A 27240-nucleotide genomic window follows, 5' to 3' on the forward strand; every position below is an offset into this window, starting at 1 on the left:
TGGATAATTATTAATAACTATCCAAAATGATAGAATATCAAGACATTTACAAACTCTGGTTGAGGATATTTATATTATATTGCTGTTGTTGGACACTTAAGACACATAAAGAAAACATGACTAAGTCTGAAAGTCACAGTCCAGATAAAGATGATACATAGAATTCATTTTGAATTCATAACTGACAATAACCTGGATTTCCTCTGTATTACTGAAACCTGACACAAACCTCTGGTCTACTTTTCTCCCAATCAGACCACACCCACCGGATTCACTTATTTGGACAAACCCCGACCTGTGGGGCGGGGAGGAGGTGTCGCAGCACCATCTCCATCCCTGCTGCTCACTCCTTCCAACATCTCACTTTCAAACTCTCTGGTCCCACTCCTTTGGTCACTGCCATCATCTACCGCCCTCCCAAACCAAACCCCTCCTTTCTCTCTGACTTTTCTAACTTCCTCACCCAGTTATCTGCCATCTCACCTTCCGTTCTTCTTCTGGGAGATTTCAACATTCATATCGACACTGACTCCAAATCTGCCACTGAATTCCTGGGACTGCTACACTGCTTCAACTTCACTCAACATGTCAACTTTCCCGCCCACAGCCGTAGTCACATCCTGGATCTGGTCTACTCCACTGGTCTCATCATACAATACCTTTACAGCATCATGGACATTGACATTCCCATTCCTACCGCTAAGGATAAACGGACAATATCTTTCAGAAACCTCAAATCCATCTCCCCTTCAGCTCTTTCTGCTTCTCTTGCAAGTAAAATATCTGCCTCCTCCCTTCTCATAACTGGCAATCCCTCTGACCACACCAAATTCTACAACGAAACACTCTCCTCCTGTCTCAATCAGCTGGCCCCCATCAAAACTAAACTCTCATTCACCCAGTCTGCCCCCTGGTACACTCCCAAACTACACAAAATGAATCACAACAAAGAGAGCTTGAAAGACAAGGAAACCGGTTTAACTGTCCACCTACAAACCTATACAGATTACCTTCAGCAGTGCAAGGATGCCCTCAATACTGCCCGGTCCACCTACTACTCTCACCTCATACACTCTGGCTCCACCAATCCCAAGCCTCTGTTTTATACAGTAAATAAATTCCTCAAGCCCAGCGACAATACCTTCAACTCATTTACCACTGTAAAATGCAACTCCTTTCTCTCATTCTTCCAAACAAAAATCGACACCATCTATAACAACTTCTCCAACTCTCCTGCCCCCACTGCCTGATGACATGATGTTGAACTTTCGGCCCATCTCCAATCTCACCTTTCTGTCCAAAATACTGGAGCGTACTGTCGCCACACAACTCAAAGCCCACCTCTGCTCAAATGACATGTTCGAACCATTTTAATCCGGTTTCCGTTCCCAACACAGCACTGAAAAAGCCCTCCTGAAAGTCACCAACGACATCCTCCTCTCACCATCCTCATCCTACTGGACCTCACGGCAGCTTTCGACACCATCAACCACACCATTCTTCTCTCCCACCTTGAGTCCTCCCTCAGCATCACTGGCACTGCACTCTCCTGGCTCAAATCATACCTCACAGACCGACAACAATTCATCCACATCAACATTTGCACCTCCTCCACTGTTCCTCTGTCCCAAGGTGTCCCCCAGGGTTCTGTACTTGGTCCTCTCATCCTTATACTTTATCTGTGCCCCCTTGAACACATCATTCACCACCACAGCCTCCATTTCCACTGTAATGCCAATGACGGCCAGCTTTACATCTCCACCAACTCCATCACCCCCGCCACTCACTCCTCTCTCTCCAACTGCCTCACCGATATCAAATCCTGAATGCAGACCAACTTCCTCAACCTCAACTGTAACAAATCCGACCTGATCATTATCGGCCCCAAATCGCTCACCAAAACCACAGACAGTTTCCGCCTCACCATTGACAACTACACCCTGTTTCCATCCCCCCACAGTCGCAACCTTGGCGTCATCTTTGAGAGTAACCTCCCGTGATCGCATCACTCCTGTCCTCCAGAACCTCTACTGGCTCCCAGTTCCACAGTGTCTTCTCACACACAAAGCCCTCCATAATCAGGCCCCGTCCTACCTCACTGACTTGGTCCATCGACACAATCCATCCCGAAGCCTCCGTTCATCTGATGCTAACCTCCCTACTCCACCATTAAAAACCAAGCACCGAACCTGGGGCAACAGAGCCTTCTCTGCATCTGCCCCCTCCCTCTGGAACTCTCTCCCCAAACACATCCGTGACTGAACTGACTTGTCCACCTTCAAATCTCTGACAAAAACACAACTTTTTAAAATGGCTTTTAATGTTTAACCTCAGTCTAATGTGTTTTTAGTGTACTATTTTATATTGTTTTGCTGATTTTCTGTTGTTTTCATGTGAAGTGTCTTTGAGTATTTAGAAAAGCGATTTTGAATAAAATGTATTATTATTATTATTATTATTATTATTATTATTATTATAGAGGTCTATTAAAGAAAGAAAAAAAGAGAAACGTGTTTATACATTTGAAAAGTACAATGCATATCCACATTTCAAGTGATCAAGCAAAACTGAAGAAGAAGCGTAGAAACATGGAGGTAGACTCGAGGGTTTATAAAGCTGCATAGACTTTATAAGTGTTTAAATATAAGCCCCAAGACACAGAACAGAAGGATCATCTAATGGAGCAACGAAAAAATCATGCAAGGTATTTTTGTGTAGAGCCTATTACTTGATCAAACCGAAATTGATCAATAGTTTCACAGTTCTAAAGCCTTAAAAGTAGGCCAAACCTCTCTGCAACGTGTTATTATGGCTTTTTTTCTTTTGTTTGTTTCTTTTTTAAAAAAAAATCAGAACATCTCCGGGAAATTTCAAGTTCTTGATTGAAAGATAGGGCTCATGCCCGACTGTAGGTGGCAGAAATGCTCTTATTTGCTGCGTTGTTGCTATGACACGCATAAAGGCAGACGAAGAAGAAAAGGGACCAATCATCAGTAGCCAAACGCTGATGCGGAAGTGTCAGATTTGGGTACCAGCCTGATGCGTGCACTTGCACTTTGAGCAGCTGTTTAGATAAAGATTAAAAGTCCGGACTTTACCACATAGAACAGACAGAGGTGTGCACGGTGCAACTATGTCGTCCAGCGGAGAATCCGTGCTTCGGGCCGTGGAGGTGCCCCTCTTCTGGCTCGGAGCCCTGACCGCGGCCTGGCTGTCCGTGTGTTCCGTGTACCGACTGCTGTCCGGGCTCAGGGTGTGGGTGCTGGGCAACGGACGGCTCGTGTCCCCCAACAAACTGGGAAAGTGGGCAGGTGAGAAACCCTCACGCGATCACTTTCAATTGTTCAATATAATTGGGATAAACAGCTAAACCCAGCTTCAAACTCTTGTCACTATTAAAACTGAAGCTAAAAAATATTTCATTTCAACCTAAAAACAAGTGACAACGCCTGTTAGTGGAGCCAGTTCTTTTCAATCACGGTCTGTATTCTAAGGTGAAAGAATGCGGTGCTTAAATACTGAGAAAGTAAGGAAGACCTCTCTGCTCCGTGTTAATAGGCAGCCTCTTTCACTGGAAATCTTCAAGGAAAAGTAAAAGTTTATCTTTTTAATGCGCATAATAAAATCTGAAGTTCTTCAACATTTTTAACTTGCTTTTTTCAGTGTCCAGTTCCAGAAGATCCTCTCCAAGTTGCTCAGTTATTAGTCGAGTATGAATTGGTAAAAAATGAGAAACGTTTTCTGTTTTTTTTTATTTTTTTTTTCGTCTCAAACATTCATATGTCATGTTTGCCTGTGAAACTAAAGACAACATGCTTTGACCAGATTTGGGACTTTTGCGTTGCTATTATTGACATTTTCCAGTAAGTCCCTCTTACTATTTATAGAATAAGCTGTTGCAAAAGTAAGTGATAGGAGATTGCTGTTTTTGTGTAATTTATTATTTTTCTATTCAACATCTAAAATATTACAGTTTTTAGGTATTCATAGAAGCATTTTGGAAATGTGGTGCTGTGTGGCTTCTAAAAGCCCTGCTCACTGACCTCTTCTGGCTGAAAGTTCCACTCTGTTGCACACACACAACTCCCCTGCTGGATGTTTTATGCAATAGCTCAGCTTTTAACATGCGATGTGGAACATACTCTGGTTGACTTTTGACCATACTTCTTCTTATCAACAAATCTTACTTGGTTTTGGTAGACTTTGAGTCCAGTTCATCCTCAATGTCATGACTTTTTAAAATGATTCAACTCTGTAAATGAAAATGTAAAGTTTGAGGAAAGTGAATGAATGGTTGTTTTTCTTCTTATTTTTAACCTTGATTAATCAACAAATAAGACTACAGATTTTAAATCTCTTTTGAAAGAGTGTCCTGCCCATGACAAGCAGCAACTCAGGTTAGCAGAAATAACACATTTGTAACTGCATGTACAAATGATAAAGAGGAACTATAAGATTTAGATTACTTTATTGTCATGTACACACGAATGTTAACACGAAATTATAAAACATCAGGATTAAAAATGTATATGCTAAAGAAACAATAAAAGCCTCCGAATATTTTATCTTCACACTCAGCACGGGCCTAATTAATCTTTTAATGAGACTAGTTCCTGAATATTCAGGTGACTTGCAGCTGATTGCACAATGAGGGAGCAGCATGTTTAAATGCCTTTTCACCCTTTTCATTACAGGTTTGAAGTATAGATGAAAAAAATCTATAAAAAAAAAAAGAGAAGATAACTTCCTGTACTTTTTTTGAAGGATAAGATAGATATCACGCCAAGAATTGGCCTTGTAAATGATAACACTCCATTAGTGGAGTCTACAGAAGGACAAATAAGAGTATCCAACCCAAGCACACGAGATGCAGTTGGTACCTTGAACGAAAAGAATGGGCAGGAAATGATCAGTCTTGTCATTGGTTGAACACTGTAGCAAAGCTTGTGACTGGATTATGGTTCGAGGGGATTATCAAATCAGATTGAAGACTGTCCGTCTGTTCACCCAGCTCACTGACTGAACCTTGAAATTTGAACGCACTAGATCATGTTGCTTAACATTTGATCAAAGTTCATCTTTCAACATTAAAGCTGTCTGTTCGGAGGCAGTTATTAGAGGTTTTCTAAAGCTGTCACGGTTTGGAAGAAAATGGGGAATACAGTTAATGTCCCACTGTATCCTACGTGATCAGCGAAGATTTAAAAGTGAAATCAGTTTATTCTGCTTTAGATGGTAAAGAGTAAATGTGAAATTGGGGTTAAATTTCATTGTAGTTTCAACCTGTGCTGTTTGTCGCATCAGTCTGATCCAAATGGTTTGAGGTTATGAGCTGAAGTTCCCTTTGATTTTTTTTTTCTGTGTGGCTAAAAATGGAAACGATCACAGTGGGGATTTGGATCAAACATGCAAAATGATTCAAAACATGCAGCGAGGTAAAACAAAAAGCCTGTTGGCCTCAGCTACTACATTCATTCACAAACTTTGCCTCAGTGAAGTGGACTTGATTGAGAGGACAGCCTGATTATATAACGAGAGCAGAGCTATTCATAAGTGAGACTCACATGAGACGCAGCATCCTCAGGATTCTGGTTCAGTGGTGCCCACATTTCACGTGTGTGTGTGCAGGGGTGTGTGTGTGTGTGTGTATGTATGATAGATGCTGAGGGAGTGAGGGAACGAGCAGCTTTTGTACTATTACAGAGAGTCATTGTGTTCTAATGAAATGTGGTCTTGTATTTTTAGACAAAAGCTCAGTCATTAATGTTAAAGCTTCATCATTATATTGCACATACTGTGTTTTTGTAATCCAAAACATTTGAAATTAAAATGTCAATCTTTTTATTTATATAGGCAAGGCAATTTTATTTGTAGAGCACAATTCATACACAAGGCAATTCAAAGTGCTTTACAGCTACATAAAATCACAAGAAGGCAATAAAATCATTCCAAAAAAACATAAAAAATAATCATTAATTAATTTAAAAGTGAAGAGTGCAGATAAAATACTTTTAGGTGTCAAATGCACAGCTAAATAGAACTGTTTTCAGCCTAGATTTAAACATTGTCAGAGTTGTCATATACTATATATACATTTTTTTTTTTTTTTTTTCCCAACAAGATATTGGAGACTCGGCTCCACATTCTGCAATTTCTCTGTTGCACTTTCATGATGCTGATCTCTGTTGACAATATCAACTGATATCCTATCACATTAGAACTGGGGTAGGGTTTATAGGTGGGATTAAATCAAGCAAAACGCAAAAGAAAATCACTTGATTTAATTTAAGATGTACTGTGTTGTGATACCCTCTTATAATTCCTAATTTTACATGTTGGGAAATGTTAAAATAAGATCAGGTCTTCAACAAGGTCTTAAAATTGGGTTAAATGGAACCTCAGATTAACAACATTGTGTGACCTGTTACAACGTATCATTATTTGTTTATTAAAAACAAGTTGATCAGCCAATTCAGACGGAAAAACGAAACTGAAATGTCTTCAAGTAGGACAGTGAAAGCTGATGAACGGCATTGTAACAACATTAACCATCAGATTATTAAATGGCCAAACTAACAGAAGATTAGTATTTGCTAAAATTCAACTGTCATTTAAAATGGAGATAAAATGTTTAGACGTTGATCCAGTGTTGGCATTTTAATCACCAAATTTAACCACAATACAACATTGATTCAGTGACATCTGTTTAGTATTTAAACTACGGTATAAAACTTTTTTGATTGTCATAAAAAAGCTTTGCAGTTTCAGGAAAACATGTTATTTGTGTGTGTTACTATGGGAACCATGCATACAGATATGACCCATTCTGATTCACCTACCTGGTACATGAATCAGAATGGGTCATATGTTTTTAAATCTTGTCCCAAGTTGCCAACACATCCATTTAGTAAGTTACTGCTAACATCAGTTCTAACACACCAGAAAATTAATTAGTCCATCATAGTATATCAGCGCTGTAAATTTCTGCTTGCCTCATGGTTTCATTATATATGATCAAAGCATTGGCAAGAAAGAGGAAGAGAGGCTGCACGTTCCGCTAAAAACTTTGATACATGGCTGTGTCATTGCTTAGCAAGTTGGTTGCTGCATTATTGAGGTTTATAATAAACAATTTGATAATACTTGCTGTTGGAACATTAGTGTTCGTGTGTCAGAACCATTAATGAGCATTTTCCTTTAGGTAAGTACTTTCAGTTGGCATTTTCTCATTTACCTTTTTAAGCCTGGACAGATGTGCATTGGTTTCCAGGTTGATCCGCCACTTATAAGGGGCAAGTCGGCATCATGGGACCATGCACTCTAACCAACAATGTTGTTGTCACTCAGCTAATTTTGCCTGCTGATTCTTGCTTGATTTGTAAGCTCAACCAGTGCAGGTCTGATCAGGCTCCATCAGGCGTGTGTGAAATACTGAGAAGGAACAGCAGGAAGTTAACACGCGTGTCTTATTATGTATTTCTTTCACTGATAAGCCGCAACCAATATGTAAAATGATGTCAGCTGCTTCAGACCTCTCAAAGGTCTGTTTCCCTGCTGACCCTTTCATGACCCCCTACAATGATGAGAAATTCGTCTTTACTGTCATCTCGAAGATTATCAAAGCAGGATCTGTCCTTGCAATCTGTGGACTCTACATTTCTGTTCTTGGCTAAGTGAAACCCTGACTGGTCCTCAGCTGTTTTAGTCACCTCCAGGTTGGACCTGTTGTTCATTCTGAGTAGCTTTTTGTGTTCATTACTGTGTTAAGAAAATTTCCTGCAGCAGAGCTGCCACCCTCGGGGTGTTCTTTTGTTTTCTTACTCTTTACTTTAGGTAAACTTTGGAGGTAGCTGTGCTGAATTTCCAGATCCGATCGAAATGAGTAACCAAATCAGCCCGTGCCCAAAAAAATCTACCATGGCCAAAGTTACTAAGATTAAAAAATATATTTTTGTGTTAATATACTGAATAGTATACTTAAGCAGGCAACCTTCTTTTCATTGCTTAACTCCGTTCACTTTTGATTGGTAAATTTGGGGCTGTCAGTTCGGAGATCTAAATGTCCTGTTTTTGTTTCTGCACATCAATACAAAATCCAATGATATTCATTTTGCTGTGATGGAGAATAGAGGTCACGAGTGACAAATTCTCCCATTTGATTAGCTGGTATCAGGAAACGCTCACTATGTTTGCATTAGAAGTAATCTAAATGGGTGTCACAGTAGTTGCTCATTTATTCGGTCTGTCAACAAGTCGACTAATCACGTCACAGTTGCTTGACCCTGTTGGCGCCGCCTCAGAGCACTTGAAATGATGCTATTTACCTTGTAAACAAGGCCTGAGCTTAGCTGATGCTGATTAGGGCCTGAAGACTGAAACGTCTCATTGATTATGAGATTTCACGTGCACATAGTAGCAGTATCATCAGGACACGTAGCCAGTCTGACCCAGTTTTGCAGGAGACATCAGCTCCTAAAATAGACCTTGTCTTATTTGAGTGAAGGGAACATGCACTCAGCTGTTTTAGTTCCGACTGCAAAGCAGTTCATTCTTAAAACTGCTAAAAATAACCCAGCCTTTGTTTCCCTCATCATTCTGCCAGCAGACTCTCCCACCCCTTTCCCTGTCGCTTTCTCTCTCTTTGTGCTATTTTTAGTTGCCCTCAGGATCCCCAGTGTTCGTGTCTGTCATTTTTTCCCCTCTTTTCCTCCTCCACTCCCTTCTGTTCGGCTCTGCTGAAGCCCTAGAGGATGCTCGGCATCTCAGCATCGTCTGCACTCAAGAAAATCACACAAAGGGGAGATGAGCACAGTGAAAGGGGAGGCGCACATACGGACAAGATTGAGAATGAAAAGTATTCTCAAAATAACAACATTTTTCGCCTCGGATAAACTTGATTATCTCTGCCGGGATGTTTCTGTAGGACCTTGCGGCAATGGCATTTCATAAAAACAGAAACAATTGTTGCAGTATTAGAAACTGCTTTCCGTGGGATTGCAGCTAATAAGCTTTCAGACTCATTGGGCCGTCTGAAAACAAAAGCAGCCGTGTGAGTTCATGTTGTTGTTTCAGGCACTGAGACGAGACCTGGGAGAGCTGGTCCGGTAATTGATTGTCCTGCAATAATTGTTGCAGAGGTGCAACTGTCTTACTGTAGCGCAATGATACTCACTATTTTTTTCACAAGAGCCACATTGGCAGAGCAAAATCAAGGGAAGAGCCACTTTTACGACAACATACTAAGTCCCCTTTAGCAAATATGCATTTCTACATATAAAACATCCCACAAAAAAAGAAACGACACAGCCAATACATTTTTAATTAAGACCACATTTGCCTTAATACTGGGATGAGCGGAAGCTGGCTGCATGTCCTTGACTTTCTTCATGTTGTATTTGTAGTTTGTTGTTGTAATCATAGTGAGACATTTAAGATGAACATGGTTTTTGTTCTGGTTTTTGCCATTTTTTTTTTTAATTAAAAAAAAACTATCTATTGTGCCTGCATCTCGCGCTGGCTAAAGGAGCTAGCGTGCACTGCGGTCAAGTGTGACGGTGGTTTAAGCGGGCTGCGTTGCCAGGTTTAACAGTTCCCCCTTTAGGAAACACCATTAAGCCTGAATTAATACTTAATAAAAATACTTAATACTACAAAAATGCAAACTTAATAAAAATACTTAATACTGTGCAGTGTTCGCTGTACGTTATAAGCTACTGTGCGAGCCACCAATTAAAGCTTGAGGACCCGCATGTGGCTCGCGAGCCGCGCAATGAGTATCTCTGCTGTAGCGCTATAGATGGATTTCATCTTTTAAATTAATTTGGAAAAAAAAGAGAAAGTGAAAGGGGGGGGCGCCCAGTTGATTAAACTTTAGTGTAAAACAGGATTTTATTTGATATTGAGTGAGTAAATACCAAAGTAATGAATTTGTCTATTCACAAATAAACATCTCTATGAGATAAATAAAGTAAATAGAAATGAGTGCCAGTAAAAAGTTTTAAATTATTTTATTCCATTCATTTTGGTGTGTCCGAACTTTTAACTGGTACTGCGGTTAGATTTATTTCTGTCAATAAAGGCTTTTGTTCATTTCAAGATACTTTTATTTAATAATGTTACATTTACACTGATCAGCCACAACACTTAGAGGTAGGATGAGTAACAGAAACTGCACATCATGTAACTGTGCCTCTTGCCACCTACTTGAACAGTTTTGCAGACCAGTCACACTACATAAAGTAACAACACTCACCTACTGTAGGAGGCTCCCCCAGTCAAACAGCAGTGGGCCCCGAAAAAAACTGCTTGGTCTCAAAGAACACGCTAAAGACTCTGCGGTTTTCACCTTGCCTTCAAACTCCTCCTACCAGTCTCATGGGAGCTCATGGATCTGTGTGACGCAAGCCTAGAGGGCACAAAGGATCCATTACTAAAGTCCCAGTACCAGACACTCCAGGAAACCCTCAGATTTTCTTTGTATGGAACCAGTATATCTTGGGTAATGATGTTTTTTTTTTTTTTTTTAAATTCATTTTTTACTTTGGCTAAGTACTAAGGTACTTAGCTAAGGTTTCAGTGTCTAAAAGTCATGCAGGTCGACCTCTGAGGGTGCAAACCTGTATTTTCATCATATGTGCACTTCACACCTTCAAGTAGATCTAAGCCATATTGGGAAAACAAAAGTTAAGAAAATGAGATTGAAGGGGGGGGGAGTGGGAAAGTATGAGTTTACACAACTGTGAGATCAGTATTCCTCTTTAAGCGAGTCTTGGCAGGTTACACAGGGACACACTGTAACACTCCCACTCTCATCCCCTTTTTGTTACATTTAGCCAGAGGTGTGATGAATAGTTCCTTTTGGAAGACGGGTGTTGCTAAATATAGCCCCCTGCTGCTGCTGCCGCTGTTTGTGCCAGGCAGTTCCAGGGCATCTGCTTGCTCCGCTGCCCCTGATGACAGTGCCTCACACTCTCCTGTCTTTGTCCTCCTTGTCACCTCAGCTGCTCTTCAAGTACCTTGCTCAGCAGCACATCTCAGCTCTGTACCCTTGAAAGTTGATTTGTTTTATTTTTTCAAAGCTTTTTTTTTTTTTTTTTTGCCTGACTATTATTGATGTTTTTGCACAGCATTTGCCACAGAAGTTCCTGTAGGTGGCACTCTTTGTCTGTTCATCTGTGCTGGCGAGCACAGCCAAGTTTTTCTGCTTTTCTTCTGGTTTCCTTTGGTGTTTTATCCTCCTCTTGAGGTCACACAAAATAAATATACAGGAGTTGGCTCATGATTATACCTTGGGGCAATTAAAAAATATCAGTATCCTTCAGGTTTCTAAATATTTTCCTTTATGGTAATGCTTGTTTCTCTTTTTCTTGTAGCTGCTCAGTGAAATGGCACATTCAATGCTGCAGCAATGTCTGATAGTGAAGGTGATGTTTGATACTAAGCTTACACATAGAAAGATAGCCAGCTAGAAGGTGCCTAAGGCTACCTTTACACGGAAACGATCTGAAACCAAAACGCAAAATTGGCGTTTCGTTTTCACTTTTAAATCTGCATTTAGACGAGCGTTTTAGGGTGAAAATCTGCGTGTATACGGAAATGCAAAAGTGTGTCACCTTTCATATTTATCGATGCAGTAAACACGCCAGATGGCTAGGTGGCAACACTACCAAGACCAAGTCTTTCTACTTCTATGTGACGAGAAACGCAGTTTTGCGTTTTTCATCCTTTACACGGTGGAGCGTTTTCAAGAATTCCACTCTGGAGGGCGGTTTCACTTTTTTGCGTTTTCATGCCCCCAAAACGCCGTTACCATCTAAACGATATAGTGCATCCGCAAAAAGGTTTTGCGTTTTTAACCCGTTTTCGTTTCCGTGTAAAGTGCCCCTAAGGCCACGAGTTTGAGGCTGAATATTAAGGACACACAGCTTATCTTTATTGATACTTTCCGTAAAAACGTCCAGATGACTATGTAGTAACATTACTCTCCAGATAGTTTCTTTTCTTGACTTTTTATTCTGGGTTTTCATCAGACTGCAAAGTTTAAAGTTGGCCAAAATGATACAGTATGGTACTGTTGGTTACCTTGCTCCTGCCCTACTGTAAGGTACCACTCGGTGTACCTTGCAGCTCCAGGAGGGTCCTGTCCTGTATGTTTTCTCTAACCTGGACAGCAGACAGTTCTTCGAGCTCTTATATGGTCCTCTTTCCATCCAAACAGTGCTGTTTGGCCTTGTTTGGACTGGGCCAGTCAAAGCATTAATCTAATTTGGAGTGTGTTTCACATGATAAGAGTACTGGCAGGATTGTTTAGGCACGTTGTTCATGGCTACAACATCGGTTTAGAAAGAGGAAAAAAAAATCTCATTTTGCACATTTGTCAGGTTATACAAGGGTACGATTTGCCACATTGTTGTAGAAGATTGGCTGGGTCCTCGTCGTGAGTTTAGCTTCGTCACCCGTGTGGTGAATTGGAGCGCTGACTGTAAGCCAGGCCTGATTACCCAACATAAGTGACCTGCCTTACTGAGTCTCTTGTGGCTGAATTAGGGCAAATATCATCCAAGCTCCAAATTCTTGCTGAAATTCTTCCCAGAGTAGAGAGGGCTGTTACAGATTAGGATCATGATTTGGTTGTGCAAATTAGAACCAGCACTCACAATTTGGTTTAGTAGCGGTTTGGACCAAACAGCCAAAGATTTATTTATTAATTTTTCCCTCCAGTAGCAAACAGCCAATATTCAGGGCTGAATGATCTCTGTACATTCTGTATGTTATTACTCTGTATATCTCGTAGGACAAGATTGATGTAAAATATTCATTTTTTTTCAGTTTATGTACAAACATTATTGATGGAAATAATCTGTAATGGTGTACCAGATTAAATTCTGAGTTATAGAATTGCTTTATTTTTTCTTTCTAATTCAGACACTTCTGTCTTTTTTCCCTCCATTTCAGTTGTAACAGGAGCCACAGATGGGATTGGAAAGGCATATGCAGAGGAGGTGAGATTCCTTTGGAACTGTTCCATTATAAAGTAGTGCTGGAAAATAATTGTTTCCGTATTGTTTGTTTTGTAAGCCTGCATGTTGAATTTGGTATTTGTTCTGTTAAAGGCAGTGTGTGATCCTAGTTCTGCAATATTTCATTTCTTGGATATTTTTGCTTCTTAATGTTGGTGTATTCAGATCCTTCTGTATACACCTTCTGTGTAATTTGATTTTTATTAACAAAGTTACAATGTCAAGTCACAAAGGTCAAAGCTTTACATCAAATGTAAAGCTTTACAGAACTAAAATGACAGTATTTTCAAATGCACTCTTTGAATATTTCAAGAATTTCCAAGCATTTCAGCCCTGATAAACACACCTCTGTTTGAAGCCACATTCACTCTAGCAGGCAGGTTGATCATTGCAACATGTTGCTCATGTTGACTTGTGTGTGTGTGTGTGTGTGTTTGCAGCTTGCTCGGAGAGGTTTTTCCATCGTGCTGATCAGCCGTTCTCAGGAGAAGCTCGATGACGTATCAAAGGCAATTGGTGAGATAAATGCGTGTTTGCTTTGTTTTCTTTTGAACATACCACATCGCTATAAACTATAGAGGGTGGTAATCTACATCTATGAGTCAAGGGAAATCAACAGTAACTGTGATCCAAAGGCACAAGTCAAATACAGTTTATATATTAGGCTGGACCGGTGCTGGACTGGGATTCAACCTTAAAGATGCATGCAGCTGGACAGGTTCATTTACGCTGTACCCTTTAGTGGTCATGGTCCAGAGTGGATAGTTGACTAGTTCCTAAATGATATTGCGCAGAATTAAGTGGTTTGCACATATGTACCTTTATTGAGTAGAGATGCATCAAGGCCCTTTGATTATGAGGCAATAAAGCCTCTTGCCGGAGCTCAAAGTGAATGGCTACAATTTAAAAAAAAAAAAAAAAAAAAAAAAAAAAAGCTTTCTCTGAGGAGAGGAATGTCCTTACTAATGGTTTTTCTTTTTTAAATAACTTTGATAGCGCTCTGGTCATTCAAAAATGCTTTATAAGTGTATAATGTTTGTTTTCTTTCACTGATTAATGCAATGAAAACATTTGTGCTTTCAGCCAGCAAATGTGGCATCGAGACCAAAACCATTTCAGCAGACTTCAGTGCCGTGGATATCTACTCTAAGATTGAAGACGGACTTAAGGGACTGGAGATTGGAGTGTTGGGTAAGACTGCAGCAGTTTCTGGGCCCACTTTTTTTTTTTTCTTGTGGAAAATTCAGTTTTTCATTCATATTAGAAGAAATTTAATCTCAAACGAGGCCTGCTGCACTCAGGAAGGCCCTTTAACCCACTGTGATAAATGTAACCTTTGCATGTATTCATTAAACTTAATTTAATAGCCCTTTGCTGCCCTCTTAAGACTAAAAAAGGCATGACAATTAGATTTTTTATTTTTTTTTATCTTCTTTTTTTGAGTATTTTTTTGTTAAAGTTCACACCTTTTTTGTTCTTTTTTTTTTTTTCTTGTTTACAGTGAACAATGTTGGAATATCCTATTCTTACCCTGAATTCTTCCTCAACGTTCCCAATCTGGACACTGTAAGTTTTAGAATGATTGTGTTTGACAATAATTTCTGAGTATCTAAAATGAGTTCATTTAAAAAATAACGATTTGTAAGCATTTTCCAAGATAATTCTGTATGAATCGCAGTGAAGGCATTGCACAGCGATGCCACTCTGAGTCGGATTTTGGTTGATCATCTTTACATTCATGAAAATCTGATTTCTTCTGTAATGTCTGAAGTAGTCCAGGTTGGATTTAATTAAGGTCCACTTCAGAGTAGATCAATACGCTGTAAGTGGACTGCTTTGCTCTGCTTTCATCAGTCTTTTGCCTCTTAAAGCTGGGGAAGTGACTTCTGAAAAAAAACTTCTGATAGTGCTAGTTACTTACTCATTAAATCATTCAGGTTTGTAAGTCATAAAGTCGGTGACACAGCCATATTGACCCTAAAAAGCAATTTAACCTTTTTTGTACAAGTGTGTGCCATTTCCTCTGTCATATATGACAGAATGTTGCTTTAGTTAAGTAGACCTTTGGTAGTGCTTGCGCATTATGTCAAAAGCTGATAAAAATCATATTTAGGCTGCACGGTTGTGTGGTGGTGAGCACCGTCGCCTCACAGCAAGAGGATCCCAGGTTCGATTCCCGGCTGGGCCTTTCTGTGTGGAGTTAGCATGTTCTCCCCGTGTATGCGTGGGTTCTCTCCGGGTACTCTGGCTTCCTCCCACCGTCCAAAAACATGCATGTTAGGGTAATTGGTGAGTGTGGGTGTGCGTGTGGTTGTTAGTCTCTGTGTGGCCCTGTGATGGACTGGCGGCCTGTCCAGGGTGTAACTCCGCCTCACGCCCAATGACTGCTGGGATAGGCTCCAGCCCCCCTGCGACCCTACAGTTGGATTGAGCGGGTATAGAAAATGGATGGATGGAAAATCATATTTATTTCCTGATAATACTTTGAGTAGTATTTACATACAGATGGAAAAACACTCCACTAATGCTCCTGTTCTTGTTTCAGTTCATCGACACAATGGTGAACATCAACATAACATCGGTGTGCCAGGTGAGTGTTGCAGCTTTCTTTCAAGTAGAAAAATCATTATAAAATGCCAATGTGGAAACAAAGCAAAAGTGCAAGAGAAAAAAAACCCAAAACCGATTGCATGTGTTTCTGTACATACACTTTGACGTTTAGTAGATGCAGCTTTATTAGTAATATCAGCCTTGACTCTACTTGGAAGGATGGCTAGATATGCTTTTGACTTGAGGGCTTAGTTTTTTTTTTTTAAACCAGCTTTTCTTGGCAAAAAAACTCTAACTCAAAGGAATAAAAGAATGTCCAAACCCAGAAGCTGTTAAAGTATTCTAAGGTGCTCTTATGTAAGTGTCTGTTTACAGACCTGCAGCAAACAGTTGATCTTAAATGTCCGGCTCAGCCTTCATCTGCACTCGATGGACTCTATAAACTTTGATTAATATATTTATCATGCGTCTTCTTGTAGTGTCTGAGCTGCCTTTGAGTAATTAAGTTTGTCTAAGTGGATTCAAATTGCGGATAGTTTGCGATCCACAGACAGTTAGTCCTACGGGCCAGTTGACGCACACACACACACACACACACACAAAAAAAACGGTGATATACAGCACACTAAATCACTTCCGTCCCTGTTCTCCATGTTCAGCAATTCCCCGAGCAGCAGCTAAACTCCACCCACTCTCTTAACTCTCAATTTATGTTATTCAATATTTCTTGAAACTGCTCCCTCTGCTATCATTAGCATCTCTTCTCTCTTTCTTTTGCTTCTTTGGCCACCTCTTCACACACCTCCCACACACACGCTTGTTTGCAAATATGGACGCAAACTTCCACACAGAATCCACAAGAAATAGCCTTTTCTTTAGTCCGTCTGGTGCATTAATTTTGTATTGCTCACATTGTTTTTCATTCTTTTTTTCCAGATGACACGTCTTGTGTTGCCTCAAATGGTTGAGAGGTGAGTTTATGAGATCAAGTCTTGTTTTAACATTACAGATGTTTGTAAATGTTTGTTCTCAAGTTTACATGGTTCTAAAAGATTTTGGCTCCAAACAAAAGTTCCAGCATCATCTCTTTACCGAATGCAGATTAGCGATTCGTCGCTGAATATCACTTTCATTCAAACATCCACAGTCCAGGGCTGCTTCCTTTCAGCCCACTGTTTATATTTGGCTTTTCTGGATGTAAATACCATCTCCTTTAGTCGGTTTGTTTCTGTTCCTTCCCATTTGTTTTTCTTTTCCTTTGCTGTGCATTTTCTATTTTCAGGCATATTGCTTTGAGTTTTCTATCCTGACGCTTTGACATCCTACTTGGTCGACCTTTATGTTTCCCTTTTTTACTTCCTACATTTTTATTTTTTTTGCACTTGCTCCTATTTTTAGACACAGCTGGCTGGTAACAACTGTCACCTTTTCCCACACTGCAAGTTTGTTTATGTAGTTTTTTGACTAAATTAAGAAGCTGAATGAAGATCCTCCAGTGTGGTAACTCCAGGATTTTTGCCAAAGATCGTATGGGAATGATATCTAGTGCTGTCAGATGCTGGTGGATTGCATGCTGAAATATAGGTCGCTGTTGTCTGAAGTTGTTGGTTGTTGTTGTCCAGTGAATGAATAATTCCTGGAGGGATGTTATCACCACAGCCTGTGGCAGAAATGTCATCAGATTGTAAACATTTAAGTATTGATGCTGCTACATCTTTTTGATCTTATCATTATCTACCAGCTTTACACTTTGATGTACTGTGAGTGCAGCTTTGCACATACACAAAGCAGCATATTCTTTTATCTTGCTCGGATTGATTTCAGGCTGAAGCATCCGTTGCACCCACCCACCCCGTTTTTCTCTCATGGCGTCTGTTTTTTTTTTGTTTTTTTGTTTTTTTTTGTTGTTTTTTTTCTGGTACCTTACAATCACTGACCAAGTTCGTAACCTCGGAGTGTTGATAGACTCAGATCTGACTTTCAGCAGCCACATCAAAGCTGTCACCAAGGCAGCTTTTTACCACCTCAGAAATATCAACAGAATTAAAGGTTTCCTCTCCCAAAAAGACCAGGAGAAACTCATCCATGCATTCATCTCCAGTAGACTCGATTACTGTAACGCTCTTTTAACTGGACTTCCCAAAAAGAGCATTAAACATCTGCAGCTCATCCAGAACGCTGCTGCTGGAGTTTTAACCCGGACTAAGAGATCTGAACACATCACAGCAGTTTTAAAATCTTTACTCTGGCTTCCAGTCAGTCACAGAATAGATTTTAAAAGCCTGCTGATGGTTTACAAATCCCAGAACGGTTTAGGCCCAGAATACATCTGTGACATGTTCAGAGAATATAAACCCAGCAGAGCTCTTAGATCCAAGGACTCAGGTCAGCTGGTCCAGTCCAGAGTCCAGACTAAACATGGAGAAGCAGCATTTAGCTGTTATGCTGCAAACAAGTGGAACAAACTGCCAGTGGAGATTAAACTTTCACCAAATGGAGACATTTTTAAATCCAGGTTAAAAACATTTCTTTTCTCATGTGTCTATGCATGAAATCTGCACGATACCTTTTAATTAATCTAGACTGTTGCTTGTTTTTAAATTCATTTATTTGTTTCTCTTTATATTCTTTTATGTATTTTTAATGCTTCTTCCACTCCCTGCTGCAATGCTTTTATTTTATGTGAAGCGCTTTGAATTGTTCTGTACATGAAATGTGCTATATAAATAAATTTGATTTGGTGTAAAAGAGCATTTGCTTATATTTGGTTTCCAGGAAGAAGGGGGCCATCCTCAACATCTCTTCTGTCAGTGGGATGTACCCTGTTCCTCTCCTTACCATCTATTCTGCCTCCAAGGTAATTGCAGTACACGGTGAATGATCTTTGCATGGCATCTTAGCTGAGGGGATACCTGACAACACATCCCAGCTTCATAAACAGTTTATATTTTAACACATTTGAGGAGAATTCAGTCTTTGTCCTCATCTTATGAGTCATTATTTGATCTAATCCACAAATATTGATGCAAAACCAATAGATACAAGTCAAACATTTACTTGGATGAAGGAATAACTCCCATGCTAGAGAACAAATTGGAAATATCTGAAAGAGCTTGTGGCGCCATAATGTTTCATTCCAGACTTTCCTGTGTTTGTTGGCTTAAAAACAACCTGCTGTTCACAGCTGCAGCTGATTTATTTGCTCGTGTCTTAATAGTGGGTCAGCTCGACATACTTAATCCCAGTTTCTGCAGTTCAAGTTTTGAAGTGTAACTGGAATGAATTCATGTACTTTACTCTGGAAAAAAAAACCACAGACTTAGTAAAAAAAAAAAAAAAAATGTTTTCTTTGTTTTGAGCTTGTTTTTACTCCTTGAGAACTTTTCTTTGTATGATATCACCTTAATGACACGTCTTTACTTAAAATAGGCATTTGTGGACTTCTTTTCACGAGGACTGCAAGCTGAATACAAGAGCAAAGGTATCATCATTCAGGTAAATCATGAACCCACTTAGATTTTCATAACAGACCCATGTGTTTCAATAATCTGTTGTGGTTTATAATTGTGGCGATAAATGCAATATGTATTCAGGTGTAAGAAAAATACATTTCTCAGTAGGTTGTTGCTATTTTACTAAGTAATGAGGCTGTTACACAGTGCTGTTTCATGTAATCATTCTCTTTGCTTCTGTTTTCTTTCTTTTTTTTTTTTTTTTTTTTGTTAGAGTGTTTTACCATTTTATGTTGCAACCAAGCTGAGTAAAATCCGACGGCCTACGCTGGACAAGCCCAGTCCAGAGCGCTACGTTGCAGCAGAGCTCAACACTGTCGGGCTGCAGACGCAGACCAATGGCTACCTGCCGCATGCCATAATGGTAAGTCTGGGAAAAGTACAATTGGATCACAGAGTCTAAAATGAATTCTACAATCTGTATGTTTTTGCATTTTGTGAGTAAAACTGAGATTATTTATATTTTTCTTTCATATTCATGATATTTTTACCTTTAATTCAGCAGCAAACAAGTACTTGCTATATAAAATAGTGCAGTGTGTTTTTGTTCTTACCAGAGAGAGCAGCATCGAGACAGCATTTCTCTCTGCATGCCTCTGGTTTCCTGATCTATGAGCTGTTTGTTTTGGCTCCAGGCTGGGATGTATTGTGCTTTCTGACAACTGTATCAGCCATTTATTATGCTGATTGAAATCTGTTTCATAGCTGAACCTGCCAAGCAGTAGTCACAGCTTGCTTGTCTGGCCAGGGTCAACCTAGAACAGTCCTGATAGCGTTCTACCCTTACTGCAGACATGCATTCAGGACGTTTGCCTGGTTGTATATCATCTGCTCAGGTCAGTCCCAGCAGACCAATGGCTCTGCTTCTGTGGCTCAGTCAGCTGTGGGTTTGTGCAGATGTATGAGGCTTTATTTCCTGGTTCTTTTTATAGATCTGAGGCACACAGTATTAAGGAGTGGGTGACGGTTTTGTCAACACTCCTCTGAAGTTAGAACTGATCAAGATTTTGTTCTGCAAATCGATGTATTACGTAAGAACCCTTAGTTCTCTATTCCGTTTCTCAGGCTTTGCTCCCAGGGAACACATAAGAACATCAGAGTTGGAAATGTAAATAAGTATTTAATTATTAAAATGATGATTCACGCTATGCAGGTTTTTGGATTTCATTTGAGTCAGCTATATGCGATATCTTTTCAGAGATTCACTCTTACAGATTCGGGCTTCATTTTGGCTTTGACAAAAAAAAAAAAAAAAAAAAAAAAAAATGTTAAAGAAAAGCAAGAATCCATTGAAAAATGTCTGCATCAACCAAACTCAAGCTGAACTAAATAGGAAAAGATTAGCCTCGTATACAAGAAAGCCCCTTCTTATAAACTAATCCCAGTTGCTTTATACAACGCTAAACCTCAGTGTATCAGGGAAGACTTTATTTTTTATCATATGGTTGAAGCTAGCCTCTTGGAACAAATTTTGCACATGATAGAGAGGGTAACTGTGAAGATTTAGTCTTTTGTGTGTGCTAAGCTGACCACTGACGGCATCGCAACTGTGAGCTGGAATTTAAAAACATGCCGCGGCCCACATTCTCCTGCGTTTTGTAGTCGATTTTATATAATCAGCTTGAAAAACTGAAACGCACCTCATGCATTCAGAATGTCAGTAACAGACGGCAGAGAACAGGTGCAGCACTTGAGTGATGCAATTTCAAGACTAGAGGTTTGTCAAAGTAATGCACCGTGTGAGCATAACACATTGTCAGAGTAGTGAGGGCATGTCATGGCAACAGTATTGAGACCTCATAAGGCTTCAGTTTCATACAAAAGAGCCCCCCAGCTCATCTCCATTCATTGAGTGAACCCTCCAACAGCTGCTTTCAGCATCTGTGGAAAAAATAAAAATCCTCTGAAATAATGGCGGGGGACGCTTCACCACCTTTCAGTATGGTCTGCATCCTGACATTGTAATTACTCTGTGGAGGCATGAGCATCAGGAATGAAATGGGAACTCAAATCCAGGCCTAATGTTTCAGTGAGTGTCCTCCATTCATTTGAGGTTGCAAAGACAGTTGTTTGTCTCTCTCCAGTTCATCCATGTCGTGTTGTACAGCAGTGGTCTGTGTGAGCAGAATATCAACCATCACGTGTATTGATTATACATACAGATAACACAATTCATCCAAGCATGCTGCTGATCAATAAATCCCTTTTTATTAATCAACAGATTTTGTGCAAATAGCACTGATTCAGTGCAGATGTCTGCAGTCAGCCCATGTATTCCACAAACAGGGATGTGATTATCTGATAATCCCTCCCTACACAGTTGTGTTGCACAGCATTTCAGTTATAAGCCTCATTTCAACAGCACCTAATTTAGACTGCTGTAAAGCTGCAATCTGTAACATTCTCAAACAAGTACATATGCTCTGTCAACTCTTCTGTAGCTAATTTTTCTTTTAGCTGTGCAATTACGGCCGCATAATATCCAATTAATTTGATTATTTTAGGTCTTCTACTGAGTCGAGGGATATTAGTCCCTTGAAGTAGCATACAAGCTCAAATTCAATCAAGTCTTCAAGCTAAAGTTCAAACTAATTTAGTTTGAAATTCTGTGTTGTTGTTGCGCTATAAAAGGGTCTTTGACCAACCAGATGGTGTAAATGTGTGGCGATGAGGCTGAACAGCTTTGTTGAGATTTTCTTCTGGACATGTGTGATCCAACAACTCTGAGTTGCAAAGTTTGCAGAGTCTTTAACTGAGATAATATATTATCCTTTATCATCAGTGTTTGATAATAATAATTATAATAATGATAATAGGTTCAGCTTTATACTGAAATAACATTTTTTTTAAATTTTTTTTTTTTTTTTTTTTTTAAAGGAACGATCCAGATCCAATCAAACATTTATTAGAAAGTGACTTTCGCTTCCATCTGAGATGCTGCATTTCTAATTTTTATTCTTTTATGTTTTTGTTGAGTGTTGTACTTTGCGAATGAAGTTGTACCGGAGTCAAATTCCTTGTTTGTTTAGTCAAATCTGGCCAATAAATCTGATTCTGATTCTGATCTGTCCAAAAAGTCGCATGAAATTTGGCTTGATAATTTTTAACCTATTTATTTATTTAATTAATTTTCAAACCGATAGGTGACAGTAATTACATTCTTCCTCCTCAGCCCTCAACTTGATGTTGAAATGCATTTAATGTGTTTTTTTAAAAAATTTTTTTTTTTTTTTTTTTTTTTCAAAGAAGCGCAGGTGATGCTGCACGGCTGTGAAGTTAAAGCTGACTCGGCTGACTTTGTGGTTAGAGGGGATTTTATGATTTTATGTAATTTAAACTGACCACAGATGTGTCGTATTTAAAGTACATGCAAATGAAGTGAATTTATATGTGGACCCCGGAGAGGCAGACCATTTAACTATTAATAAACTGTGATTGTTTAAGTAGCATTTGAGATCTGAAGGTGGATTTAAATAGTCAAAATGAGGACTTGGGTTTTTTTTCGATCGCTCATGTCAACCAAAAAGCTTGTATTTCAGGCACAACTAGAAATTAGCATTAAAATGACACAATTATTTGAATTTTCCTTTTGTACAAACATGCTTGCCGCAATAGTTTTCCCGTGTGTTGGAGATTAATAATGAATGCTAATCTGTTATTTGTAAATGCCACCAGCTGACCATGTAATTTCCCTCCGTAGGGTTGGGTGACTACAGCTCTGATCCCAGCCAAGATGCTGAACAGCTACGTGATGGGGATGGGTTTGTCCCAGCGCGCTCGTTACCTCAAGAAGCAGAAGCAGGGATAGCTGGATCGGGGGAGGCTGGGAGCTGCAGCAACAGACAGAGGGGACCAGCTTTGTTAATGACTTGTCCAACTATCACTATCATCCTCATCATCGTAGACCAAGCAGAGAAAATGTGACACTTTCTGGGCAGCATCTCAGTTTTCCTCCCTCTGATAGTGATAGATGATGTGAGCCAGTATCTTAGCACGTGATATGTGTTCAATCCAAACAGTTGTGTAAAAACTTTTGGACCAATTGGTGCTCTTTTGTTGAGTAAACAGCTTTAATGGAACAAACTAAAACCAACTCCCAGAACTGACCATCTGTCTTCAAAATGTGATGAGACAATAAGCCCATTTGGATTTGTGTGGTAAAACCGTTTGTACATGTGTTTGAGGCTTTCGTGGGTATCGCCTAAAGCAATTTCATAAGACACCGGAGGCGGTACTTACTATTTTGAAAGCACATTAACGCTGAGTTGTAAGGATTCAAAAGGCAGAAGTCAATTATTGTCGACAATTCCAGTTGAGATATAAATAACCTCATAATTTTTTTTTAATTATTATTTTCATGTCCAGTTTCAAAGCACTTTTCTTTTGAGCACTGACACAAAATGATTCAAAAGTTAATGTTTTCATCTCTATTCTATCATTACAAAAATCCCGAGTTTACGCGACTTGTTCACATGACTCCGTTCTGAGATACTTAACACGGACATATTTTGATTAGATCCTTGTATGATGAGTTGGTGGTTTTGTTGTGCACATGTGGAAATAAATGGACCAACATTTGTCAGTCTTCACACTGGTATCATTGGAAGTCACAGCAAATGTATAATTGGGAAAAATCTGGAAAGTACAAGTTTTCTGACCCAATTCTGTCCTTTTCTGTAAGGTGTTGGTTGAGTTTGTGTGTTCATGTAGTTTGTCAGCACATGGTGTCATACTTGCCTTGTCTTGAGTCACATTTCAGTTTAGTGCCCAATGTTGAAAGTTTTGATCTTAACATTTCACTAACTCCAGCATCCTGGGATCAACTTCAACTCTAAAGTGGAAGTTTATACTGAGGGGCAGCAGTTTTGCTTAGATCCATGCTGTAACTAGGTTATTAACACACTATAGAAAACTACTTTGCTAATTTGCTTCCTGCCATTAATAAATATGCTTTTTCAAAAAATTTGGTCTTTTTTGACTTCCATTCATTGATTCATCCTTCCTGCCACTTCTTGTTGTTTTTGATTTTCTGTCATGTGTCTCTAACTTTTAGAGCATAAAGGAACAGATTGTAGTTTATTTTGAACTAAATTCAAGAAAGAGTTGTAACTTTTATAGAGCCCATATTCGAATACTTTGGGGGTCTGTAGAAGAGGTTTATGTTGTTTACTTTTGAAAGAAGTGGATAATTTTTCTTAAAGTTTTCTGTTGGAAATACCCCATCTTATGTCCTGTCTCTTATTGCTATCTGTACCTCTGCAGACCTTTTTATTAACACAAATCTGTAACAATCAAGTAAAATGTTAGCCTGGGAATTCCCATGCTGCTTTGCACGCGATTTCATTCACACTGCAAAGGCAGCCTGGAAACCACCGCCCTTATTTTTGCCTGAGTTAGGGAACCAATCACAGAACGGAGGGGGGGCAGCAAGACGATGACAACGTCTATGCGCGACACCGAAGCTTGTAGAGTGTTAATCCAACATGGCAGCGGACACAACGTTACCGTTCGATGCAGCCTTAGAAAGTGTTTTAAGTAGCTTAGAACGCAAGTTTACTTTTAAAAAAGAGCAACGTTTGGTGTTGAAAGATTTCATTGCCAAGAAGGATGTTTTTCCTCGTCGAATTTCTGTCGCTCTACATACGTCATCTGGTATGAGTGATACAATTGGCTATGAATCGCGTGCAAAGCAGCATGGGAAGAACCGGACGCCATTTGATAGACATTCGTATCGCCCAATAAACGGCTCTAGGCATTCGTAAACCACGCCTCAAATACGAGAAAATGCACACCTAGTTCCCAGACCACCATCTCATTGAGATGTGGACGCGTCAGCCAGGCTAGTAAAATGTATCTTTAATCCTCTTTTTGGGATTTGTCAAAAGAGTGAAAGTGAATGAATGTGGAGTAACTGAGTCAAAAAGCACGTCTTGCGTATCCATATCCTGTAATATTCTTCATAACCCATCAATCAATTCGTATAACTGTCTTAAGTGATTGTATCTTTATTTATCATTTTTACAGACCAATTAAATGTGTTGCTTTTTCACTGTTCTGCCCATCCCTCCCAAACCTCCCCATCCGGTTCCCATGCCAACAGTTTCTGGAAGATTATTCCGGTGCACCGGTATGGAAGCTGCGGAAATGTGTCATCACTGAGGATGTAGGAGCAGAGAAGAGCTCTGTGCGTGGAGGGATGCCCAAAGGAAGAAGCGAGTGGGTTGCAGAGATGTATATAAAGAGGAGCTCTGTGGTGCTCAGACTCAACGGCTCGCTCAGACTCTGTGTTTTCAAAGAGGAGAGCTGGTCATCTTGACAGCTTTTTGTCATTTTTTGCATCATCTGTCCAGGAACAGTTGAGAAAGCTGATCAGAAAAGGTTGCAAACCCTGCATCATCCGCCACATCTTTCAGAGAGATTTACCGTCTACAGTTCATCATCTTCACATTTTGGCCTCCGTTCACCATGGCGACCAGCATGGACACTCTCCCTGCCCATCTGCTACCTTTAGTGATGGAGGAGTTCCCCCAGTCTCTGGACACAGCTTGTGTCTGCAGGGCTGGGCGACGTGAGCCCCACCTCCGCTGCATACAGTGCGGCATCATTGAGGAGGAGGAGGAAGACTGCTCCACCCTGGAAGAGGACCAGGCCCAGCGCTCATTTCAGCAGACGGTAGAAAACCTGAGGAGGAGTACCAGATGAGCTCCCGAGGAACCTCGAGCACGACATGTTTGACCTCATTGGCTTTCTTGCAGTGATTTGGAAACAAGCAGACGTCTGAAGCGAATTCTGTGGGTGGTGATTTTTTTTGGCAAAACTGCCATGATTGGTCTGGAATATATGTGGCAATACATGAGACGGCACTGAGTGAAGACTTTAAGAACTGTGACTGAGTATTTGTTTAAAATTGCTAGTCAAAAGGCGCTGGCAGTAAATTAGCTTAGTTTTACAAAGACTTTCTGCAAAACACTACTTTCACCTTGTCCAGTAGCTATTACATTATGCACAAAGTTAGATTTCTGTATGTTTACATTGCTCACTGCTGCTAAGATATTGAGTTTACAATATAAAGCTTATGTTCTAATATTTATTGGGTGGTCTGTCTTCTATTTGTAAGCTAAACTGAAGAAAAATATGTTAAATTAGAATTGACAATGCACTTTACACATCAGGCTTCCTATTGATTTTAATTTCTAATACTAGAAAGTGTTTCTCAAGAAGAGGTTTCAGCATGCAACAAGCCATTAGAATGTTTCACACTTCCATGTGGTGGCACTATTGATACACTTTTTGCATCTCAATAGCCAAAACTCCACTCTACTGCTCAACATTTCATCTTAACTGCATATTAACAGCTGCAATGTTTAAATTATGATTAAACATGATTCATGATTCAGTTATTATGTGTTTTTTTTTACCTTTGATTGTTTTCTCAAAAGCATACTGCCACGAATTATGAGGAAACGACACGTCACAACAGTAATTCTCCGGCCCTCCTTGAGCTTTTAAGTAAAACCAACATTTCACCCTCTGCCTGTGACATGTTTTCTGCTTTCTAAATTTTCCATCCTGTGACCGATTTATTCACATCAAGATTGTAAAGATGGTCTCTGTCCAACTCTCTCTGCATTATCTCTCACAATACCTTTCTGTATAAAATGCCAAAAAAAATAAAACAGAATAAAAAAACTATTATGAAGCAGCAATTACAGAGAGAATAATGAATAAGAAGCTGTTTAAATCACGGGTATTAGATTTCTTAGAGAGTTTCAAGAAACAGCTAAAATCTTTGCAAAAGCCTGCTCCATAATCTAATTAAATGACATATATTGTTTGCCATCTGGAGCCTGTTTAATTTGGCTGTTAGGAAAATATCTGCTTTTTTTTATGGGGGAGCCTTTCTTTTAAAAAAATCTGAAAGCAAGAAAACGACTCCTTCACTTCTATTTGCTCCATGGTTTAATTCAGAGATTACTGCTGAGGTGTTTAAGTCAGGCACCTTTTCCATTTGCCAAAACTTCAGTTCAGCAGACCTGAAAGGCTCCATAAAGAAATCTCTTTAAGTTACCCGTAGACTATTTTTTCAAATCTTTTAAAGAGAAGTTTGTAAGACTCGCTTTTTCTGCTGGTGTATTTTTCACTAACGCTCAACATCATTT

General features: G+C 39.6%; 1 protein-coding gene across 1 annotated transcript; it reads left to right on the forward strand.

Moving 5' to 3' along the window:
• The first annotated feature begins 2985 nt into the window (after positions 1–2985).
• On the forward strand, positions 2986–23531 carry hsd17b12b (hydroxysteroid (17-beta) dehydrogenase 12b). Its single transcript, XM_075466583.1, has 11 exons — positions 2986–3311; positions 12955–13001; positions 13460–13535; positions 14103–14210; positions 14521–14585; positions 15565–15609; positions 16506–16540; positions 18345–18426; positions 18999–19064; positions 19296–19445; positions 22782–23531. Exons 1-11 carry the CDS (start codon positions 3134–3136, stop codon positions 22887–22889), a joined length of 960 nt encoding a protein of 319 aa, XP_075322698.1. The 5' UTR covers positions 2986–3133; the 3' UTR covers positions 22890–23531.
• Positions 23532–27240: the final 3709 nt, after the last annotated feature.

The sequence above is a fragment of the Odontesthes bonariensis genome, chromosome 1 (genome assembly GCF_027942865.1).
Source record: "Odontesthes bonariensis isolate fOdoBon6 chromosome 1, fOdoBon6.hap1, whole genome shotgun sequence".
In the NCBI taxonomy this organism is placed as follows: Eukaryota; Metazoa; Chordata; class Actinopteri; order Atheriniformes; family Atherinopsidae; genus Odontesthes; species Odontesthes bonariensis.